Genomic DNA, 19483 nt, shown 5'->3' with positions numbered 1-19483 from the left:
CCTTGCTTTACTGTAACTGAATCATTGAAAGGTCATGTTGCTAACAAAGCTATTTATTAAGATGTGCTGTCTGTGTGACTTAATTTAACCAAGAAGGGGCCTCACTGAGATGAAACATTTTCTTACAGAAGTTTCTGGGCCAAGATAGGAGCACCACATAAAACACAGAGATGACAAAATTCATTCTGCATTGTCATTTTTGTACACCAAACCTTTTGATTACAGTCAATCCAGGCTTGTCTTACTGTAAATCAGATTCAGACAGACCTCCGTAAAAGCTTTTTTTGTTTTACTTCAAGAACTGCCTGCTCTTAGAATCAAGAGCATCTGACCATCGCATTTAAACAACTCTCTGTTATCCAACTACCTTATAACAAACAGCCACCAAAAACACAGATCTAACCACCTGACGTCATTTAAAACCTCTGATTTCCTTTGCCTTTCTCTGACATTTCTCTGACTTGACTGTGTATATTTGTACATTGCTTTCAGGTACTTCATTTTTACCCACTGTTTTGGAGCCTAGAACAGTGAACTATTGTAGCTGTGTCAACATAGAGGAGGCCAGCCACTCTGTCTGATGACACCAACATCTATTTACATAATTCAGATACTGACACTGACATCTTCTCATTCTGAATGCCTTATGTAGTATAATAGCATTTGTGGTTTTTGTCAGTTCATTATATTGACCTTTAGTCACCTATAATAAAGAACCAATGAATCCCAAATATAACATGTAAACTGTGCAGCTGTCAGTAGAGATTCCAATAAAGTTGATGTCCTTGGTGGGACACTCCATGACATCCTGCAAGTCATCATCAGGGGGAAACATCAGCTCATCAAAAGACCATCTTAGAGAGAGGGAAAAAAAAACATTCTGCTGGCCCATGTTAAAAGGCATTTAGAATATTAAAGGCACTTACATGCTGCTGTAGGATAATTCAGATCAAGTTTGCTACAAGTTCATCATTAAAGCAACCCTTACAATAAAATTCAAGCAGTTCCTTAACCTATTCTTTGGGACATCTGCAATTAATGGTATGCAAAGAGCTTCAGCTGGGTTTTTATTTATAATGCAGTTCTCAATGACTCATGTTTAGGTGTTGCTGTGAATGCAACATATTAAGATAACATAACATAAAATAACATTCTTAGACAGGCAGACAGTGTTCAAGTCTGTTATTTGCTGTTTTGATGCTGTCTGTAATCAATAGCTAAAAAAGAATCAAGTCATATTTGCATGTGTCACATTTACATTACCTTCTCTTTCCTTTTATGGACATTTAGTCCAAGTTCAGCCAAAGAAGAAAGAAAGAAAGAAAGAAAGAAAGAAAGAAAGAAAGAAAGAAAGAAAGAAAAAGAAAGCAAACATGCTCACCTGCAGAACACTTAGTAGACAGAAAACAAGCATTACCATCAAATGACCAGCAGGTGGCTCCCTGCACTACCAGGTATGAAAGAACTGGCTGTGCAGGAGAACAGGCGCACAGGAGAGCTCTGTCCGCTATATAAAAAAAAAGGTAATTAAAATAATAATAATAATAATGTCTGTCTAGTATAAAATTTAATGTACATTTCACTGTGGTAAATATCAGGGTATTGTTATTATTACTTTTTATCCCGGACATTTGACTGGGGCTCTCCCGTGCGCCCGTTCTGCTGCACAGCCAGTCCTCTGACACCTGGTGATGCAAGGCGACACCTGCCGGTAATTTAGTGGCAATTTGTGTTTTCCGTCTATAAAATATTTTGCATGCGGTCTTTCCTGCTTTTACTTTAACTTCCTCTTTTTGTCTCTATTATGGGCCGTAATCGTACACAGTGACTAAAAAGCGAAAGCAAAGGTCAAGAAACTAGTTAATGCATACAAATATGAAGTGAGTCACCTCTGTTCTCTTGCAGAGGTCTGGGTGTATAAGTAAATTACTCAAAATATTTGTTACAATTACTGAGGACCAGTACCGTTAACACAACTCTATTTTCCTCCATTTATTGAAATCCCAATGTGTTGCAATAATGTGTCCTCTTTTTTAAAGTAACTTCTCCATCATGTGACACAGTGGCTCACAGCCATTCTAAAACGTGTGGCTACATGTCCAAAAAAGGACACAGTCCTTTGTTCTCTGCTGTTGTTCAAGAGGGTGTAAGTCCTTATCCAACCGTCACCCTTCTGCAAACATAAGATTAAGTTCGTCACATATTTAAGGGGTTTTCTCGGTTATACATTTCAAACAAGGACGTTTGTCTGCTTTCCACTCGATTTAATATTGTTTATGGGCCCCGATTACATCACACTGACCATCTGTCTCTGCATCTATATGCTTCGCCATTATTCGCTCATTTTGCATTGGTAAATGGTAGATCACACACACCGAGCCAATAACATTTTCTGCAGTTAAATGTATACTTTCATTTTTGCCTCAACGAATGACGTGAATACAAATGGATACAGTACGTGGAAACATAAGAACCTTTATGCATTGGGTAAACATTTGACGATACTCTGTTACAGCAAACAGGAATGTGAATGTCCAGTTAGATCTGTGTGTGGTAGGCTGGGTTTGTCCACAGGACAGTCATGCAGCAACTACAACCGCTCGTCAAAACCAGAACCCATCATATCATCAGAGAGCATCAGCATGCGATTTACCACAGCAGGGTGGAGTGTGGAGCATAAATAGCTTCGGGCTTCTGTCGAATCGACCGTTTCATTTGCGCAGCTGCATATCCTACTTATGTGAAAACTGGCCGAGCCGCAGCATAAACACGAGAGTACCAGCGTCTTTACCGCATCCTGACCCAGCGCTGGCACTGTCCTCGGGCTGCTGCTGCTGCGGGTCGGGGTCCCCCCACCAGAGGAAATCGAAAGCGGATGAGACGTGACTGAGAGGTGCTTCTAGTCGTGGAGACATACGGAAGGAAGAGACAATACAAGGGGAGCCGGGGGTGTTGCAACAGCCATAGCGGTGTGTCAGAGCTGCGCAACGGTAGTGGAGGTTGGTCATGGTCGGACGCGGACTATGGGTATGTAAGCCCCGGTTCGGGAAGCGAGGGAGCAGGCTCGGGGTTTTGCCTTTTCTGTGCGCGGCGGCAGCCAGCGCAGCCCTGCTCGCTCTGCTCTTTGTGGACTTCATCGAGTCATGGGTCACCTCCATGAGCATGAACACGGTGGTGGAGCCGCACGCCGGTATCATCCCCCCGCAGAGCGTCCCCCCCACCAGACCCGAGGAGTTCCTGCTCATGCCCAGCCCGCTCGTGTGCCAACGCGCCAAACCTTACCTCATCACCATGGTTACGACGGCCCCTGCCAATCAGAGGGCCCGCCAAGCCATCAGAGACACCTGGGGAGGGGAGGTGGAGGTGAGGGGCCTGCGGGTCATGACCCTCTTCATGGTGGGCGTGGCGTCTGACCCGGGACTGGCCAAGCTGCTGATAGAGGAGGCCCGGGAGAGAGGAGATCTGATTCAAGGGCGTTTTTTGGACTCCTACTCCAACCTCACCCTGAAGACCCTGTCCATGCTGGGCTGGGCCCGCCGCTTCTGCCCTCAGGCTCACTTTATGGCCAAAGTGGATGATGATGTTCTGTTCAATCCCAGCGCCCTCCTGCACTTCCTGAACAAGAGCCGTAACCCCTATGAACAAGGAGACTTGTACCTTGGCAGAGTGCATCTCCATGTGGCTCCGGACCGTGACCCGGATAGCAAGCACTACCTCCCTGCAGGGGCCTACCCTCCCTCTGTCTTTCCAGACTATTGCAGTGGTACAGCCTACGTCCTGTCCCGTTCTGCATTGCTCAAAATCTCCCTGGCAGCCTCTGCCTCACCCTTATCCACACCTCTACCCCCCGAGGATGTCTTTGTCGGCCTGTGTGCTCGGGCAGCTGGGGTGCTGCCCTCACACTGCCCCCTCTTCTCTGGTGGTCCGGCTGTTCCCTACGGGCGCTGCTGCTATCAGGCCATGGTATCCATCCACCACATCCCGCCCAGAGAGATGCTGCACTTCTGGGCTGACATTCACTCATCTCCCCCCTGCTCTTGGCTGAGTCTACGTGCGTCCCTGGGGATGTGCAAAGTCAGGGCGATGCTTGGGGAAGCCTTCGGGCTGGAGCAGGGATTGTGAGGGTTGCTAAGAAGGAAGACTGGGTCAGTGGTGATGTGCCTCGCTTCAATACTGTGAACAGCACAAGTGCTCTTCAGGTTGTGAAGCCACTCTGTATGCACTGAGAAAATGCCAGTTTATTTTTATAGCTTTATTTTTTTAAACACTAATGTATTTAACTAGCTTTTTTTTAATTTCATTTTACTTTGCAGAAAAGGGTATGTGAAAGGGTAGTGTGAAGAACAACACAGTAATCCTTAACCTGTCTTAGACTGTTATGGCACCCTGCATTATTACACTGACACATACTGTAGATGTAGAGCAAACAACACTGGCATGCTGATAGTAAATGGCAAGGAAACACAATTGCTTATGCGATGAATGCACATCAGGACAAATACTTCTATTAACACATTACGTCTGAAATCTATAAGCTGCTACTGTCATATGCATAGTAGATCACCAGGTACTTCAATTGTAGATGTTAGTAAAATAAGATGCTTAAATGCATGTCTCCAAAAAACAGTACAATAGATATCAAATCACAAGCTTCATATACCCAGTAGGAAGGAAGTAATAATTAATTAAAACCTGTTGTGTTAAAAAAAAAATCACCTCAGTACATGAAATGAATTCCTGTCGTTATGCAGTTGTAAGGACATTATATGTATAATTGCAGGGCATTAATTGGTGGTCAGTTGGAGACAGTGAGCTGTAATGTATTTGGCAGTTGTGGAGCAGACAGCACACATAGTTGCTCTTCTCTCTTTGCTCAGTAATTCACCATACACTGAAAATATAACAACAAAGCTGATGTAACACACAGCTGCAATGCCTCTGAAAGAGAAGTATTTATGATTTTTGTCTGTTATGGTGATGTGTCTGGACTGGGTTTAGTCTTCACTAGGCCAGTCTGGGATGAGTACATTTTAAAAGATAGTTTACCACTTGTCAAAGATAAAGCCTCAGGCTGTCTTGCTCCTCCCAGCATGTAAACATAGAGAAAGTTGGTGTGTTTACACTCAGGAAATACTGTAAGAAATATGGTATGAAATAAACCACTCTGTATCTGAATTTAGGTTTGCCTGGTGTCTTTTTCACACACTGTTGTGTACATAATTAGGTCAATCCTAACAAGGCATCAACATATTAAAGCTTAGAAAGTTTATCACAGATAATCAGTAACACAAACTGTCATATATAAAAATTATTTAACTACAAAAACAAAATATCCCCACATAATATAATAAATATATATGATTCTTCAGTATAAGTCGATTCTCTGCAAGGAGGAAAGAGGTTACCAATCACAACAAATGTATTTACAGGTATGGAGCATAGTCCGGCTCTGTTCAGGCCTGGACTGACTTCACGTGAAGATCCAAAATGTTTCTCTTTGTAACAGTTTTTTTTTTAAGTTGATCTCCCTGACATGTCTATGGCCTCTATACCTACTCCTCTGTTTAAGTGCGGGTTACATCCACAGTGTTATTTATAATGCTTGGCCACTGGGTAGCCTTAATTTCCTGTGCAAGCAGCATGTTTGTGCTCAGGGATTCTCTTTCAATGCCCTTTATGTTCTCCCCAAATAAAAATTACCACATGGGCATCTTAGATGTTAGATTACATTTAGATTACAAGATTACATATCTTTTGTTTTTGAATAATAATAAAAAGTAAAAAAGTATACGGAATACAAAGGGCAAAATGGAGGGCAACGGGAGGGTTAAAATGAAGTTGGTAGGTGGTGCTCTTTCGGTAAGGCATCTATTCAGGTTGCGAGAGTGTTTATGGGACTTTTATTGTGGTCTTTGCTAGCACCTAAAGTTTCCACTTCTTTTGTGACGAATTGCAGATGGTACTTCGCCAGGTACACTGTATATGTCTGCTGTGCTATTAAGTCATTCTTCAGTATAAGGTCACCCTGTTAATGAGTAAACCAAAGTGCTGATAATGTGTGATCATATCTTTATACTTGAGCATGTTTTACCTTTGGACGTGATGTCAAATAACACTCACTAACACCAAAGCTCTCCATTTGAAAAGGTCAAAAAAAGAGTAAAACTTTATTTGTTAACACAAATGCTAAGTAACACCCATGCCAACCACAGGACCTCATGTTCACATTATGCAACCATGTAGACAGGAAGCGCCCTACCACTGCACTCAACATTGATTACAGATAAACATCCACATCAGAATCTGTCCTTATTAGCAGACTAAATCCAGAATTTCGTCCGTTTGTGTTTTGTCCTCACAGTGGAGCAATGTGTCCAAAAAAATGTGTCCTTTATATGAAGTTCAAAGGGTCACTCCCACAGAATGTCACAGGGTTTGGGTGGCACAAAGGCCCTCCTTTTCTATTTTTTGAATCTGTCCAGCGCAGATTTCTGGCCGGATAATTCCGCCTTCTTCTTCTCCTTTTCCTGTCGTTCTTTTTCCATCTTCATTTTGTCCTCCACAGTTTGCCGGATTATATCCTGAGGGGTAAACAAGTCGAGATAGATGAGCAATGCACTGCAGACACAGCAGAAAAATCACCCCGTGATTTAATCAAACTTCATTTTATATTCTGGATTACTCACCCTCTGGTCCTCATGAGCCACTTGTTTCTTCCGCCTTTCAATGTTGCCAGCAGAACTACGACCTTTTTTCTTATACTTGGGAGTAAATCTGTCTTTGGCAAGTGGGTCAAAGCCCTGAGAAGACAAAAACTGCTGTTAGAAGGTTGTCAATGATACTAATCCAATATTTCAAAACGTACAGACTCATATCTTAAAATAAAATTTGATGTGTGCCAATAAGATACATCCAGATACTGACCAGAGCTTGAACCCTGTCTTGGTGCCTTTGTTGAAAGGTGGTGTGGTCAACTTGTCCCAGTTCATTGGGGTTCAGGCTGATGAGCTCAGGCTGGATCTTCTCTAGCAGGGCTTTAACCTCCCACTCCTGCCTCTGCTTGGCACTGCGATATGGATTTGCATCCAAAGCGTCAAAGTTAGGTTCACCCGCACCTGTGAATTTAAGTGGAGGAGAGGAAAATGGAGAGGTAAATAAAATTCATGAGCAGTTTTCAAAATTGAATAAAATGCGAATATTGTGTTCAGTGATTGCACAGGTAATGTGGACGTGGATATTTTGACCTTGACCTATTTGCTACCCCCTTGTTATTCAGTCTACTTTTTAATATGCAGGTGTGATGTGATATCAAGTCGGACCTGGTACGAGCATGCTTGTGAAACCGTCTCCGTGTCCGACCCCGAGGACATCCTCAAAGGGACAATAGTGCAGCCCCCACACTGTTCCCCGAACCCTGTGAGCCATGTAGGGCTTAGTCACTGGAGTGCTCCACACATCCTTGTACACCTGCACAGAGACAGTTCAGACAGACACAAATTAAGAAATATGCAGGTTAAAGGTTACAGACGTGAGAGATCTGAGACAATTCAACACTGTAACAACACTAATTTATGACACCTGTGTCATGAGGATAATTAGTTTTTGTAGAATCATACAATGTTTTCTGAGATCACAGTGACCTTGGCCTTTTGTCTTTTATATTTTCCAGAAGCCCAGCTGAAAACTAAAAGGGGACAGAGGGTTTGCAGTGAGGGCCTCGAGGCCCTGGAAAGATCTGCCTGAGGAAATGAGGTCGGCTGACTCAGTAATTTCTTTTCCCCACATAAAACATACTCGTATCAGAGTGCCTTTTATGCCCTTTAAAAATGTTTTTTCCATAAACTGTAAATTCAAATTTGTGATTTGTCTACAGAAAAGCATGCAGTTCAACATATACAATAGTTTTCAATAGTAATTAAAGATGAATTCATATTTTTACTTGGAATTAAAGCTACTAAACTTAACACAAGTAAATTTACATCTGTCTCAGAACTGTGGGTCTATTTTTCCTGTAAGTAGCCTAGCACCAAATCATATAATTATTTATAGGAAACTTCCTTATTATTAAGAAATTGCTGAATAACGTGTTACTGTCCAGTGATGATACCAATACTGTGACCTTTGTTTTTCCAATATCCTGTGTCTGGTATATATCCAGCTGCAGGCAATCTGAAATAAACCACTTCCTCAAACGTAAAATGGCTGATCAATTTTCAATGACGTATCATTAATCATGCAGTGTGGGGATGATAATGACCTGAACGATGTCTCCTGTGGCTGCAGACAACAGCCCTCTATGGCTCAGAGACAAACAGGAAGCGCCGGCTGGGAGGAAGTAGGACTTGAGGGGCTTGAAGGTTCTAATGTCGTACACCTTCACCTTTTTATCCATTCCAGATGTTACCATGTATCTGCCAAAACAGGAGACACTAATAACAGACTGCTCTCTGGTGGGCATTGAGGAAACTGCAGGTCGGTCACCACAGAGAGTGTTACCAGTTATTCAGCCTGACAATGAAGCAGTTCATCATTTATGGATTTCTTCTGCTAAGCTCTTGATTTTTAACCATCTACTGCTCTGCCCTGGGGGATGTAAGCACTATGCAGAATTCACGGAGAGCTAAGAACACACCATCTGTATGTACAGTGACAAAATGAAGCGAAGCCCTCAGAATGACCTGGTTTTCTGAATTACACGGTCACATAAAACGTGACCTGATCTTCATCTGAGTCACAAGCGTGAACCAACACAGCGTGCTTAAGCTGATAACACACCAGTGGACAAGAATGCAACACTTTGTGTTTTACTGTGTGTTTATGTGTAGATGAAGGTTTGACCATGTGTCAAGAGAAATTTACACATGAAAGCAGATAACTCCAAAGGGTTCGCTTACGTTTTCTTGTCACTTTATGTCTGTTTGTATTGCTGTACAGATTATTGGACCTTTCTATCAATGTAGTAATTTTCACAAAGAACTCCCTGAAAGAAAAATAATCCAGGTTCAAAGCATGATAGAGTAAACAACTAAATCCATAAAAATATGTGGCCCCCAGGTGGAAGGTGTTGAGGGATTGAAGAAAAAAAATTATCATTGATTACAAGGACTTGTCACACTCTCAAGGAATTAAGTAAATTATCAATGATAATGTTTTTACTGAAACTACTATCAGTCTCTGGAAATGACACAGATTAGTGTCCATAGACACAGAAATACAAAATTCACGTAGTCCTACATGAGAAATTCAGAGTTTTAAGGTGACTCACGTTCCTGTCTTGTCCACAGCGACGGAGCGGACGCCTCCCTGGTGACAGAGCATCTTGACGAGGGCTTCTTTCTGGTTGGGCGACCAGAGTGTGACTGTGCCGTTGGGGTGTCCCAGGTGGATGATGGCGTTATGAGGGTTCTGACACATCACATCAAGCCGACCGGTCTTGGTGCAGATGGCCGCCACCTCCTTCCCCACAGACACATCCAGGTACTGCAGGAAACTTGTAGCGCTCTGAAGACATGAGTGAGGGTTTGTCAGAGCTGATTACTGATGGTGAAGTCATGTCAGTTTTCAAGGATCTGTGTGATTGATTTTAAAAGTATCGGCGGTTTTCAAACTGTGTGACATGAGGCACAGATGCTACGTGAGGTGAAAGGGACAGGTGTATGCCTTTGTCTTAAAAAGAACAGAACAGTTTTTGTAGTTTGGTTCACTTATCAACACACAAGACTTTAAAAATAGATTCTGTGTGACTTCACCTTCCCACAAATGTCATTGTCTCTACTGTCCATCACAGATGAATGTCCATAAATTAGAAAGCACAGAAAAAGGCGCTCCTTCTAGCACATGAACATTTCTAAGTTTTATTCAGTATCACAGTAACCCAGTAATAGTCATCTGTACATCCATGGGTAAACTGCAAACAGGAACTACAAACAGCTGATTCAGCATACTTTAACTTGTGAAAATGTCTTGATTTTGTCCAACTATCTAGTATGTATTTATGCATCTCAATTGGACATTGTCTATAATATTTTGTATTGTGTGTTGTCTTAGCCTGTTTACGTTATTTGTGCTTATTGTCATAATTAAAACAATGTTTCAATGGTGCCTTTAATTTTAATGAGAATTTTTCCTGGATAAAGAGAGAAAAAATTAAATGATGGTTTAACCAAAAGAAAACGGGTCTCAATTGAACGACCTGATACAAACATCAGGTCTGTGGCAAATTCAGCATTTAAGAGGAGACAATGTTTTGTTACTGTGGCAATATATTTAAAATAAACATGCAACACATCATGTGCATAAACCTCCAGGAACAATACCCACCGCTGTAGCTAGCAAAAAGTGGTAGGGGAGGAACTGCATACGAAGGACGTCATTGAATTTGCGGATGCAGTGGAGCTCTATTCCATTGGAGTCATAAATATGCAGCCACTTCTTCTGAGCCACAGCATACATGGTCTCGCTGTGGAGCCACCTAAATAAAGGCAGAAATGGATTTTACTTAGAGAGAACCTGAGCGCAGCAGCTAACAGATGAGGCAAGACTGTAAAATATTACGTTTTGTACAATGTACGGTTGGATGACTTACTTTACATCATTGACAGACTCCATCACATTAATCTCACACATCAGCTGTTTGGACTGCCAGTCGATACAAGCAACATGGCCTCTTCTCCCACCAAGCAAAAGGTGACTGAGGGAAAGAGAATACAACGTCAACACACAGCTCAAACATTTCAGTCATTTGAATCAAAATTTTAATGTCAACAATGAATCCGACGACTGAGTGACAATGTGAAAGGCAATGAAACCACAGAATTATCACGGGCTTTGATAAACCCACTGTACAAAACCTGCCAGGCACCAAACTACAGACTAGCTGGCTACTGAACACAGTAGAGTTTTTTGCAGCTGGACAGCCAGATATTTCCAAAACAGAGCTAAGGGAGAGTGAATGTTGGATTTTCGTTCATCAGGAGAACAAAAACAAGACTCTGAATAGATGATTATGTTGCAGTGGGTCTGCTGCATGTGTACATAAGCAACTGTTTGCTGCTATTCATTACAGACTTGATTATTTGACTTGTCACAGAGGGAGAAGTGCAGGTAAGATTTAGAACATTAATACTGGTGGCTCTGCTCCAATTCACCCTTAAATGTATGGGTGTTTTTTCAAATGCTCAGACATACCAAATATAGTACAAGGCAGATTAAACCACATATTTACCTCAAATTGCAGTTAAACTTTTGAGAATGCACAACAAAGACACTAAAATATATTTTTCATATTTTAAAAAATTACAATAATCTATAGCCGTCAGATTTTTTTTTATTATTTCAAAGTGCATTAATATTTCTCAGTGTAGAATGATTTATTTCATGTTTATACTGTCTCATCTTACACACAGCCCACTGTTACTTCTCACGGACTGACACTTACCAAACCCAAAGTAGTCAGCACAGTCACTTTCTCATAGTTATTGCAACATGGGGGTGTGCAATGTACACACCATTCCACTGTGGTTAATGAGTGGACAGACAAATGTTTTGCAAGTGGATGTTCTTTCAATTTCTCCAGTCATGGCCACAACAGCTTGATGCCAAGGTTTTCTAGGAGAGTGCAAACTTGTAAGATCTCCTGGTTTCTTGAGTTAGAAATTTGGCCAGGAGAACTACCTGCTGGTTTGGAAATAATTATATGAGATTCCCTCATCAGCCCTAACTTCTCTTGGGACTGCTACTTGGATGTATCTTGAGCATGGGCCATTCAGAGCACATGTTGTCTGAGCTCCCGTTCTGCTTTTAAGTGATCTGATTCATGAACAGCACACAAACTAACAAACCGCAGGTATGTCTTCATTTCCAGACTTGACTGTAAGCAAAACCCTTCAGTAACCACTGAAACCAAGGTGCTGTGCCATCATGTTGCTGTGACTGCTGCTGTAATAGGCTTTGGCTTTACTTCCCCTTCATTGTGTCTGTATTCATTCATAATGACAGTGAGACAACAGCGCCACCGTGAGGTCTAACTGGGGAAAAAAAACAACATTACTTTCATCCAGTAGGAAAAACAAAAAGCTACACTCAGGTTGCATGCTTCAGGTTAACGACCCTAAACACTTCTCATCATCCTGACACCAGCAGCTTATGTGATGTCACAAAACTACAGACAAATAATAAAGATATGGAATAAACTGTCCCGCCTTCAGAGGAGAGCGAGTCCATCAAGCCTGGTTTGCACACGATCACACAGCCTCGAGGGGGTCTAGTCAGGCAACATGAGTGAAAGCACATGTGTGGGTGCAGGGGCTTTAAGTGTTCTAATAAACCATTAATTAATCACACCTGCATTTTCAGTGCGATGGTAATTTAAAATGTCTGCTGTGAAAAAAGCAGCCATCAATTTATAAATATATATGGTAACTCTTTTTTATTGGGGTATACTTATTCACCAGTTAATTAGTTGCTTAATAGCCTGCTTACTGGCTCTTAATTAGTCTTTATAAAGCATTTATTAATCCCTTATTCTGCATGACCATGTTCTACAGCTACTAGGCCTGAGTTTTCCTTCAATAGCCTCGTAATTACTTCTTATTGATAATAAGTAAGGAAGCTGTTGTACATTAATTATGATCTTAAAATGCTTTGCATATCAATGAAACTCTTATTCAGGCAGAATAAGAGATTAATAAATGCATAATAAAGAATAAGTGTACCCTAGTAAAAAGAGTTACCATATATATTATCAGGTAGTAATATATATCATCAAGTGATAATATGTTAATGTTACGTTTACAGCTTCTGCCCTTCCTTTTACTGAATGAAAATGTCTGTTTCCTTGCATTAATATTCAACCAAGATGACTGTTTGATGATGTAAACATGAATAGCATGAAAGCAACTCCAAGAAAACCACTTCATGCACAGTTTGTACTTTGAGTACATGATACTGACCGTCCTGTTTTGCTGTAATCCAGCCGATATGGTCCAAACTGAGACAGTTTCAGGTTAAAATACTGAGGAGGGGGAGAGAGGGAGAAAAAAAATGAAATACAATGCAACAATTGAAGAAATTGGGATTATTTTGTAACAGCACTCTAGAAGTTGAGTTTGAAGAAGCAGTGTGTAGGATTTAGGGGGATCTAATGGAAGATATGGAACTATATTGTTTTTATAAATAAGTCCCCAGCACTTGGATGGCAACTGTGAAATCTTTCAAGTGACCCTACCTTTGCTCCAGATGTTATATCCACAGCATCTGCGATATCTTCCTGAGAGATAGTACACGTGTCTTCATCTTCATCTCCTTCTAGAAACCTGAGATCAGAAGAAAATGTGTCACAACCAGGTGTTTAATCAAAGGCTCATTTAATCTCTTATCACATCCATAAAGCGACACGAAGAAACCAGAGACTTTTAGAAGAACTTACCCAGCATCCTCTGGGAGTAGGAGGTCAAGCCGGGCTGCCTGTTTCTGGGCCATTTCTGAAGCTTCATCAGAGCGAACTATCATGTCTCTCAGCTTGCGATGCTTGGGGCGAGGCTAGGAGGAGAAGACGACGTTGGCTGGTTGAAACAGCTAACTCTATTTACTTATCATTAATGGTTAAAAAGAGAGACATTGTGGTGTTTACCATTTTAGTCTTTTCTTTCCTCTTGAACTTCTGCACTCTGTCTTCAGGAATAGGAGCAGGACCAGGGAAAGGGTCTGATTTCTGAGTATGAACAATAATTAGAGAAAACACGAGAATAAATGTTGATATAATATTAGTATGATATACAGTATTTACATTCTTTAGAATCTGGGGCACTGTAATATTATGGTCCAGCTTAAGTATGATCTTCTTCTGGCCAAAAAGGCTGATTCACAGTTAAGGGATGAACTGCAGCAATCAGCATGTCACATTTGGTCATTTTGCCTCTGAACACCATCAAAATAGATTTCAAATGAAGCCATTAAGATGTGCCTGAAGGTTACTCCAAATGGTGAACAGTTACTTGTATTGAAGTCACTGTTTGCCCTATAAATCTAAAGTTTGTAATGTTTTTGAGTCAGACCTCTGTTGTTCATCGCCCTGACAGGATATAAAATGGTAAAAGTAAATTAAAAACTCTTACCCCTGATATGAATTCCTTTCCATCACTTCCAGCCTCCTCTTGCTTCCTTTTCCTAGGTTTCAGTTTCGTGTGCTGCTCCTGCTGTAGAGCCGATTCAGTGCGTCCTTCGTCTTTTCCCACTTTGTTTCCGTCTTTCTCCTCCTCCCGTGGCTCCTGCCAGTACCGAGCTGGAGGCTGTAGAAAAGGAGCAAACAGTGACAGGTTAAACAGCAGCACTGATATCGGGAGGAGGACAGAGAATTTTGTGTGTTTGTTTGCGCGCAGAGAATTAAGTCTGAATGATGATATCCAAACCCTGACACGGTTTCATGAATGAACTTAAAAAAAAACAAAACAAATGATTTAGTAGCAGTTACCTTCTTCTTCTTTTTCCCCACGTGTGCCTCGCTCGCCGCTGCCTTGCTGGGAGACGCCATCTTTGTTGTGTACGTTTCTTACTTCCTGTTACGTCACGTAAGGCTACGTCACTTCTGGTTCTACGTATATTCCTCATTTTCAGTGTAAAGACTGAATTAAAACAACGTAACACTATATACATTATTATTATTTTTCATTCTATGTACACAACAACAACAGCAGCAGCAGCAGCAGCAACAACAACAACAACAACAACAACAACAACAACAACAATAATAATAATAATAATAAATGTCATCATGAAATATCCATTGTTTTCCCTGCCAAAGAGCACCCCCATCATACTTTGTCTGAACCTCTGAGCACTCAAAACTCTTTATTTCTGATGCCTCTGCATTGGACATCTCATCCCCATATCACTGCAATACCCAAGGCTATGGGTCCAAAGTGGTTTCCACACAAAAAGTACCACTACAGGCTTTAAAAAAAGATAGGCAAGCCATTTGTGCCTCTGTAACTTTGGTCAGGTGCAGGATACTGGGGTTTGTATGCAAAAGTGAGGGTGTCAGTTAAACCACACAGCAGGACTTCCTCTGTAAGTTAATAGTTAACTTACTGTATCCAAGTATCTGTATCCAAATGCACTTGTCTTTCCCTATCTCCAAAAAGCTGGAAGTGCCCAGTAAAAGGCTGAGCCATGGCAGCTGTACATCACCAATGAATAAATGTTCAAGTGAGAATTTTCTAAACTTCCTGCACCACGCCTACTGAAAAGTATTTTTGAAACTGGGCCAAGACGCTTTATCTACATGTACTGGGAAAAGGGTAGCTCTCTGGGGGCACCACAAACTTATAGTCCTTTAATTTGCCAGAGCCGAACTGTAGATTTAAGAAGACCACAGCAAGAAAAGACTCTTCTTCCCACAGAGTAAAACCTCAGGACTTTGAAGTTGAAAGAATGCTATGTGTTTTGAATTGATTCCATGCAGACTGTGTACACAATTCCCACTTGGCTTGGTTTATTTAAATGTGCAAACAGTGTGTTCAAACTGAAAACCTTTGAACAAAAAAAGTTCAAAAAGAGCAATGGTTATTAGGTAAGTAAGTTATAAAAACTGTTTTTGACCAGTTATACAGAATTACTAATGCTGAATCATGCTTTCGTTCCTGTTCAAATCTCTATTACACACAAACATGGATCTGCATGTCACTGTGAACATGACTATACTTGTGTACACTATGTTGAAAAAAGTTGATTTTGATCATGTCTAAGTGAATTAACTGAGAAAACAGGGGACTAAAGGATAAAAGCCCAGGAAATGAGGGAGTGCAGGGAGGGGCTGGACTTTCGCATAACATCTGGGACCGAGCCTACAATCACAGTGGAGACTGTTATGCAACAAGGGGAGAAAGGGAGGCAAATACTAGTCTGGGAAAATTACAATAGGACAATAGGAGAGGAGAAAAGCTCCACAAATACAGCAGAGAAACCAGCAGAGATCAGCATGTCACTTACTCCAGACAAGGTATGTTCGACGTCTCTGAATTAATCTTTCTTTAGAGAGGAGCACTGCATGTATGCACAAGCAGTTGGAAGTACTTTGATTTAAACTCCTCCTTCCTCCACATTTTTTCTTGAGTGTAACCTAAGACTTCCTCTTTGAGCACCCCACTGTCCTTTTGGCTTGTTAACTATTTGTTATGTTACTGCTTTTAAAATGACCTGTGGATGTTATTTCCTACAACATTCTGACTTCAGTCTCTGCAGCTGACAGCAATATTGTTCACACTCTTCTCCTCTTTAACCTTTCTCCACTGTCAAATTGCTGCAGCTCATTGTTTCTTTTCTTTTCTTTTCTCTTTTAAAAGATGGATTTACCTCCTCGTCCAGAGCTGTTTGATTTCCATGGAGTTTCAATGACTCACTATTTCACAGACAACTGGGAGAACATTCAAAACTTCCAAGCCAGGCCAGATGATATACTTATTGCAACATACCCAAAAGCAGGTGGGACTATAAACATGAACAGTCAGTGTAAATGCTTTTACAGCTCTTAAAAAATATATATGTGTAAGGGTGAGGAGTTGATATCACCTTATTCTCCTCTCTCTGTCTCTCCCTCTCTCTCTTCAGGAACCACCTGGGTCTCCTACATCCTTGACCTACTGTATTTTGGTGAGACCTCTCCAGAGCGTCAGACATCCATCCCTATCTATGAAAGAGTGCCTTTCTTGGATATCGCCTTCCCGTCTATGGATACAGGTTGCACAGACACTCAAATATACTTGCCATATTTCTTGAGCATGCATCACAAACATACAAACACTTTATCTTATTCATTGTCCAGTATACCATGAGGTAATTGTCTACCTTTTCATATTCCTTTTCTTAGTGTCATATTTTTCATATTCAAGAAAATATTTGAGAACTATGCAGTATCAGGATTTTAATTACTCCGTCTACACCTCTTCATTATAGGAAAAGACCTGGTGGACAAGCTCCCCACCTCCCCACGACTCATTAAAACCCATTTCCCAGTACAGTTCGTGCCAAAGTCCTTTTGGGAACAAAACTGCAGGGTACTGTAGCCTGTGTGTTATTTGCATTATCTCAATGTATGATTACAAGAAGCTAAGATAGCAGATGAGTCTGATATAGTGCAGTCTATGGGATTATTCTGTTTAATTACACCAGTAACTAAATTACAGGCAAGCCATTGTTTAATATAGTCAGCTACACTGTGTTGGTATTTTTAATATATTTAGACAGAGAAGCTTTTAACCCCACAAAAAGTGTGTTAAACAGCACTCCTCACTGGTAGAGGCCTCCCCCAGCAGGACCATGTTCAGAAATGGCTCAAGGAACACGACAAAGAGCCTAAGGCATTAACCCAGCCTCCAAATTCCCTAGATCCCAATCCAATTGTGCATCTGTGGGATGTGCCAGAACAAACCACATCCACAGAGGCCGCTGCAAATGCTCTGAAGCCAAACACCACCGAAGGTCCCAGAGCTGTTTTGGTGGCACGAGGGGGACCTACACAGTATCAGACAAGCCCAACAGATCCTCAGTAAGACTGGAATCTGGGGAATTTGGAGGCCAGGTCAACACCTTGGGCTCTTTGTTGTATTCCTCAAGTCACCGAGGCCCCTGCCACTGGGGAGTGCTGTTGCAACCAACAGGGGTGTGCGTCTGTGGTCTGCAACAATGTTTGGTGGGTGGTACATGTCAAGTAAGATCCAGTTAAATGCTAGGACCCAAGGTTTCCCAGCAGAACATCGCATTGCAACAAGATGATTAATGGCTGATCAGTGTAGCACTCATTTAATTTAAAGGCTGATGAACAACAAAGAAAAACAATAAAGTCTGAGGCATGTCTGCCTCCTGTTACTATAATAAATACTTGTGAAAGCATGTCTCATGTGATGTCGGTCCTCTGATGATTCAAATGCTTTTTTTTTTCTTATGTAGATAATCTATGTGGCCCGCAATGCCAAAGACAACATGGTGTCTTTTTTCCACTTTGATCGCATGAACAAGGCTGAGCCAGAGGCTGGAGACTGGAACAGCTACTTCCAGAGATTCTTAGAGGGAAAGAGTATGTATGAAATAATTACATACAGATTTCATTTACATTACTGAAGCGCTGTCATGTATTGTTTGCCAAGATTACATTCTGTGTCCTCAGTGGTGTTTGGGTCCTGGTACGACCATGTGAACAACTGGTGGAAGAAGAAAGAGACGTATTCAAACCTCCATTACATGTTCTTTGAGGATATGATTGAGGCAAGTTTGTTGTTTTTTGTGGGTCACTTCCCACATCAGGCTACTTTTTTAAAGCTGGTAATAATGGAACGATGATATTTGCCCGATGTGTTTCCAGGATACCAGGCGGGAAATAGATAAACTCTGCAACTTTCTCGGCTTGTCTAAGTCAGCTGAGGACAAGAAACTAATAACAGGTGGAGTGCAGTTTGATAACATGAAAAAGAACAGCATGGCCAACTATTCTACGTTCTCAGCCATGGATTTCAAAGTTTCTCCCTTCATGAGGAAAGGTACAGTGAATAATAATATGCTACAATAAAAGAAATGGACTTTCCACATTGACCTAACATACCTCTCTCTCTCTGTGGTTCTGCAGGGAAAGTTGGTGACTGGAAAAACCATTTCACTGTGGCCCAGAATGAAGAGTTTGATGAAGACTACAAGAGGAAGATGAAGGACCCCACTCTTCAGTTCCGCACTGAACTTTGAGGATGAGCCCACAACTGACTGGACATTTCTGTGAAAAAAATCACTGTAGCCTCAAACATGATAGCAGAGAAGTGGTGTGTGTCTGAATCAAGGCTGTGAGCTCAAAGGAAATCAAATGACTTTAACTTTCTGACAGTGAATATTTCCATTAAGAGAATGCATACATAGAAAACATATAGATTAACTAATAATGGAATAAATCAAATTCTTCTTTTATAAAGAAAACATGTAAGCTTTGACTTAGTACACCCACTGTATTTACCCAGTACCTGATTCTTCACAGGCATTTAAAGTTTAACTGCCACTGTATGATTAAACTGTTAACTTTGATGTTCTCAGATTGTGTTCTGTTGTGGAAATTTTCTCAGCTGCTGGTGAAGAATGAAATAGAAACTTCTGCCGGCCGACAAAGTTTTATTTTCCTTGCAAGAAAAAGGTCAAAGTCCTTTTGGGAACCCGAGCAGTCAGGATATGGCCAAAGACCCTGAACATAGGGACATCTAGACTCTTATACCTGAAGGATGCCCCCCAAGGTGAACAAAAGGGTCCTTGATCTTATTTGCCCTTTTACACCTCTTTGTCTGCCTCCAGACGTGGCACCCCACCCCTAGGGTGATCTTTCACACCTGGGGTATCCTACAGAATTTACATCTCAGTGAGAATGTAAGTAAGCAGTTTAGACATCACAAATGTTACAAGAAAAGATTTTTACAATTACAGTTCTCACAATGAAATTAATCCAGGTGTATTCACT

General features: G+C 41.3%; 3 protein-coding genes across 3 annotated transcripts; 2 read left to right on the top strand and 1 right to left on the bottom strand.

Annotated features, from left to right (window-relative positions):
* The first annotated feature begins 868 nt into the window (after positions 1-868).
* On the top strand, positions 869-5175 carry b3galt4 (UDP-Gal:betaGlcNAc beta 1,3-galactosyltransferase, polypeptide 4). Its single transcript, XM_018697959.2, has one exon. The coding sequence runs from the start codon at positions 3007-3009 to the stop codon at positions 4120-4122; it is 1116 nt and encodes a 371-aa protein (XP_018553475.1). The 5' UTR covers positions 869-3006; the 3' UTR covers positions 4123-5175.
* A 959-nt stretch (positions 5176-6134) lies between these two features.
* On the bottom strand, positions 6135-14592 carry wdr46 (WD repeat domain 46). The gene is made up of 14 exons (XM_018697958.2): positions 14471-14592; positions 14115-14288; positions 13631-13711; positions 13427-13539; positions 13226-13313; positions 12951-13012; positions 10586-10690; positions 10321-10471; positions 9266-9501; positions 8258-8411; positions 7320-7467; positions 6925-7115; positions 6687-6800; positions 6135-6581 (listed from the first exon to the last, which is right to left on the bottom strand). The coding sequence occupies exons 1-14, from the start codon at positions 14528-14530 to the stop codon at positions 6462-6464; spliced, it is 1797 nt and encodes a 598-aa protein (XP_018553474.1). The 5' UTR covers positions 14531-14592; the 3' UTR covers positions 6135-6461.
* A 1222-nt stretch (positions 14593-15814) lies between these two features.
* On the top strand, positions 15815-19067 carry sult1st4 (sulfotransferase family 1, cytosolic sulfotransferase 4). Its single transcript, XM_018697960.2, has 8 exons — positions 15815-15997; positions 16341-16479; positions 16606-16734; positions 16951-17051; positions 17944-18070; positions 18161-18258; positions 18356-18530; positions 18617-19067. The coding sequence occupies exons 1-8, from the start codon at positions 15866-15868 to the stop codon at positions 18727-18729; spliced, it is 1014 nt and encodes a 337-aa protein (XP_018553476.1). The 5' UTR covers positions 15815-15865; the 3' UTR covers positions 18730-19067.
* The last annotated feature ends 416 nt before the right edge of the window (positions 19068-19483 follow it).

The sequence above is a fragment of the Lates calcarifer genome, linkage group LG6 (assembly GCF_001640805.2).
Source record: "Lates calcarifer isolate ASB-BC8 linkage group LG6, TLL_Latcal_v3, whole genome shotgun sequence".
NCBI classification, from domain to species: Eukaryota; Metazoa; Chordata; class Actinopteri; family Centropomidae; genus Lates; species Lates calcarifer.
Note: the sequence above shows the minus strand (reverse complement) of the source record. Positions and strands in the feature narration are given on the sequence as shown.

Coding starts and splice junctions, on each gene's coding strand:
- sult1st4 (XM_018697960.2), top strand. CDS start 15,866: ATGCAACAAGGGGAGAAAGGGAGGCAAATACTAGTCTGGGAAAATTAC. Junction 15,998..16,340: donor TGTCACTTACTCCAGACAAG/GTATGTTCGACG, acceptor CTCTTTTAAAAG/ATGGATTTACCTCCTCGTCC. Junction 18,071..18,160: donor GAGATTCTTAGAGGGAAAGA/GTATGTATGAAA, acceptor CTGTGTCCTCAG/TGGTGTTTGGGTCCTGGTAC.
- wdr46 (XM_018697958.2), bottom strand. CDS start 14,530: ATGGCGTCTCCCAGCAAGGCAGCGGCGAGCGAGGCACACGTGGGGAAA. Junction 7,116..7,319: donor CACAAGCATGCTCGTACCAG/GTCCGACTTGAT, acceptor TTAAATTCACAG/GTGCGGGTGAACCTAACTTT. Junction 6,801..6,924: donor AAGACAGGGTTCAAGCTCTG/GTCAGTATCTGG, acceptor TTGTCTTCTCAG/GGCTTTGACCCACTTGCCAA.
- b3galt4 (XM_018697959.2), top strand. CDS start 3,007: ATGGTCGGACGCGGACTATGGGTATGTAAGCCCCGGTTCGGGAAGCGA.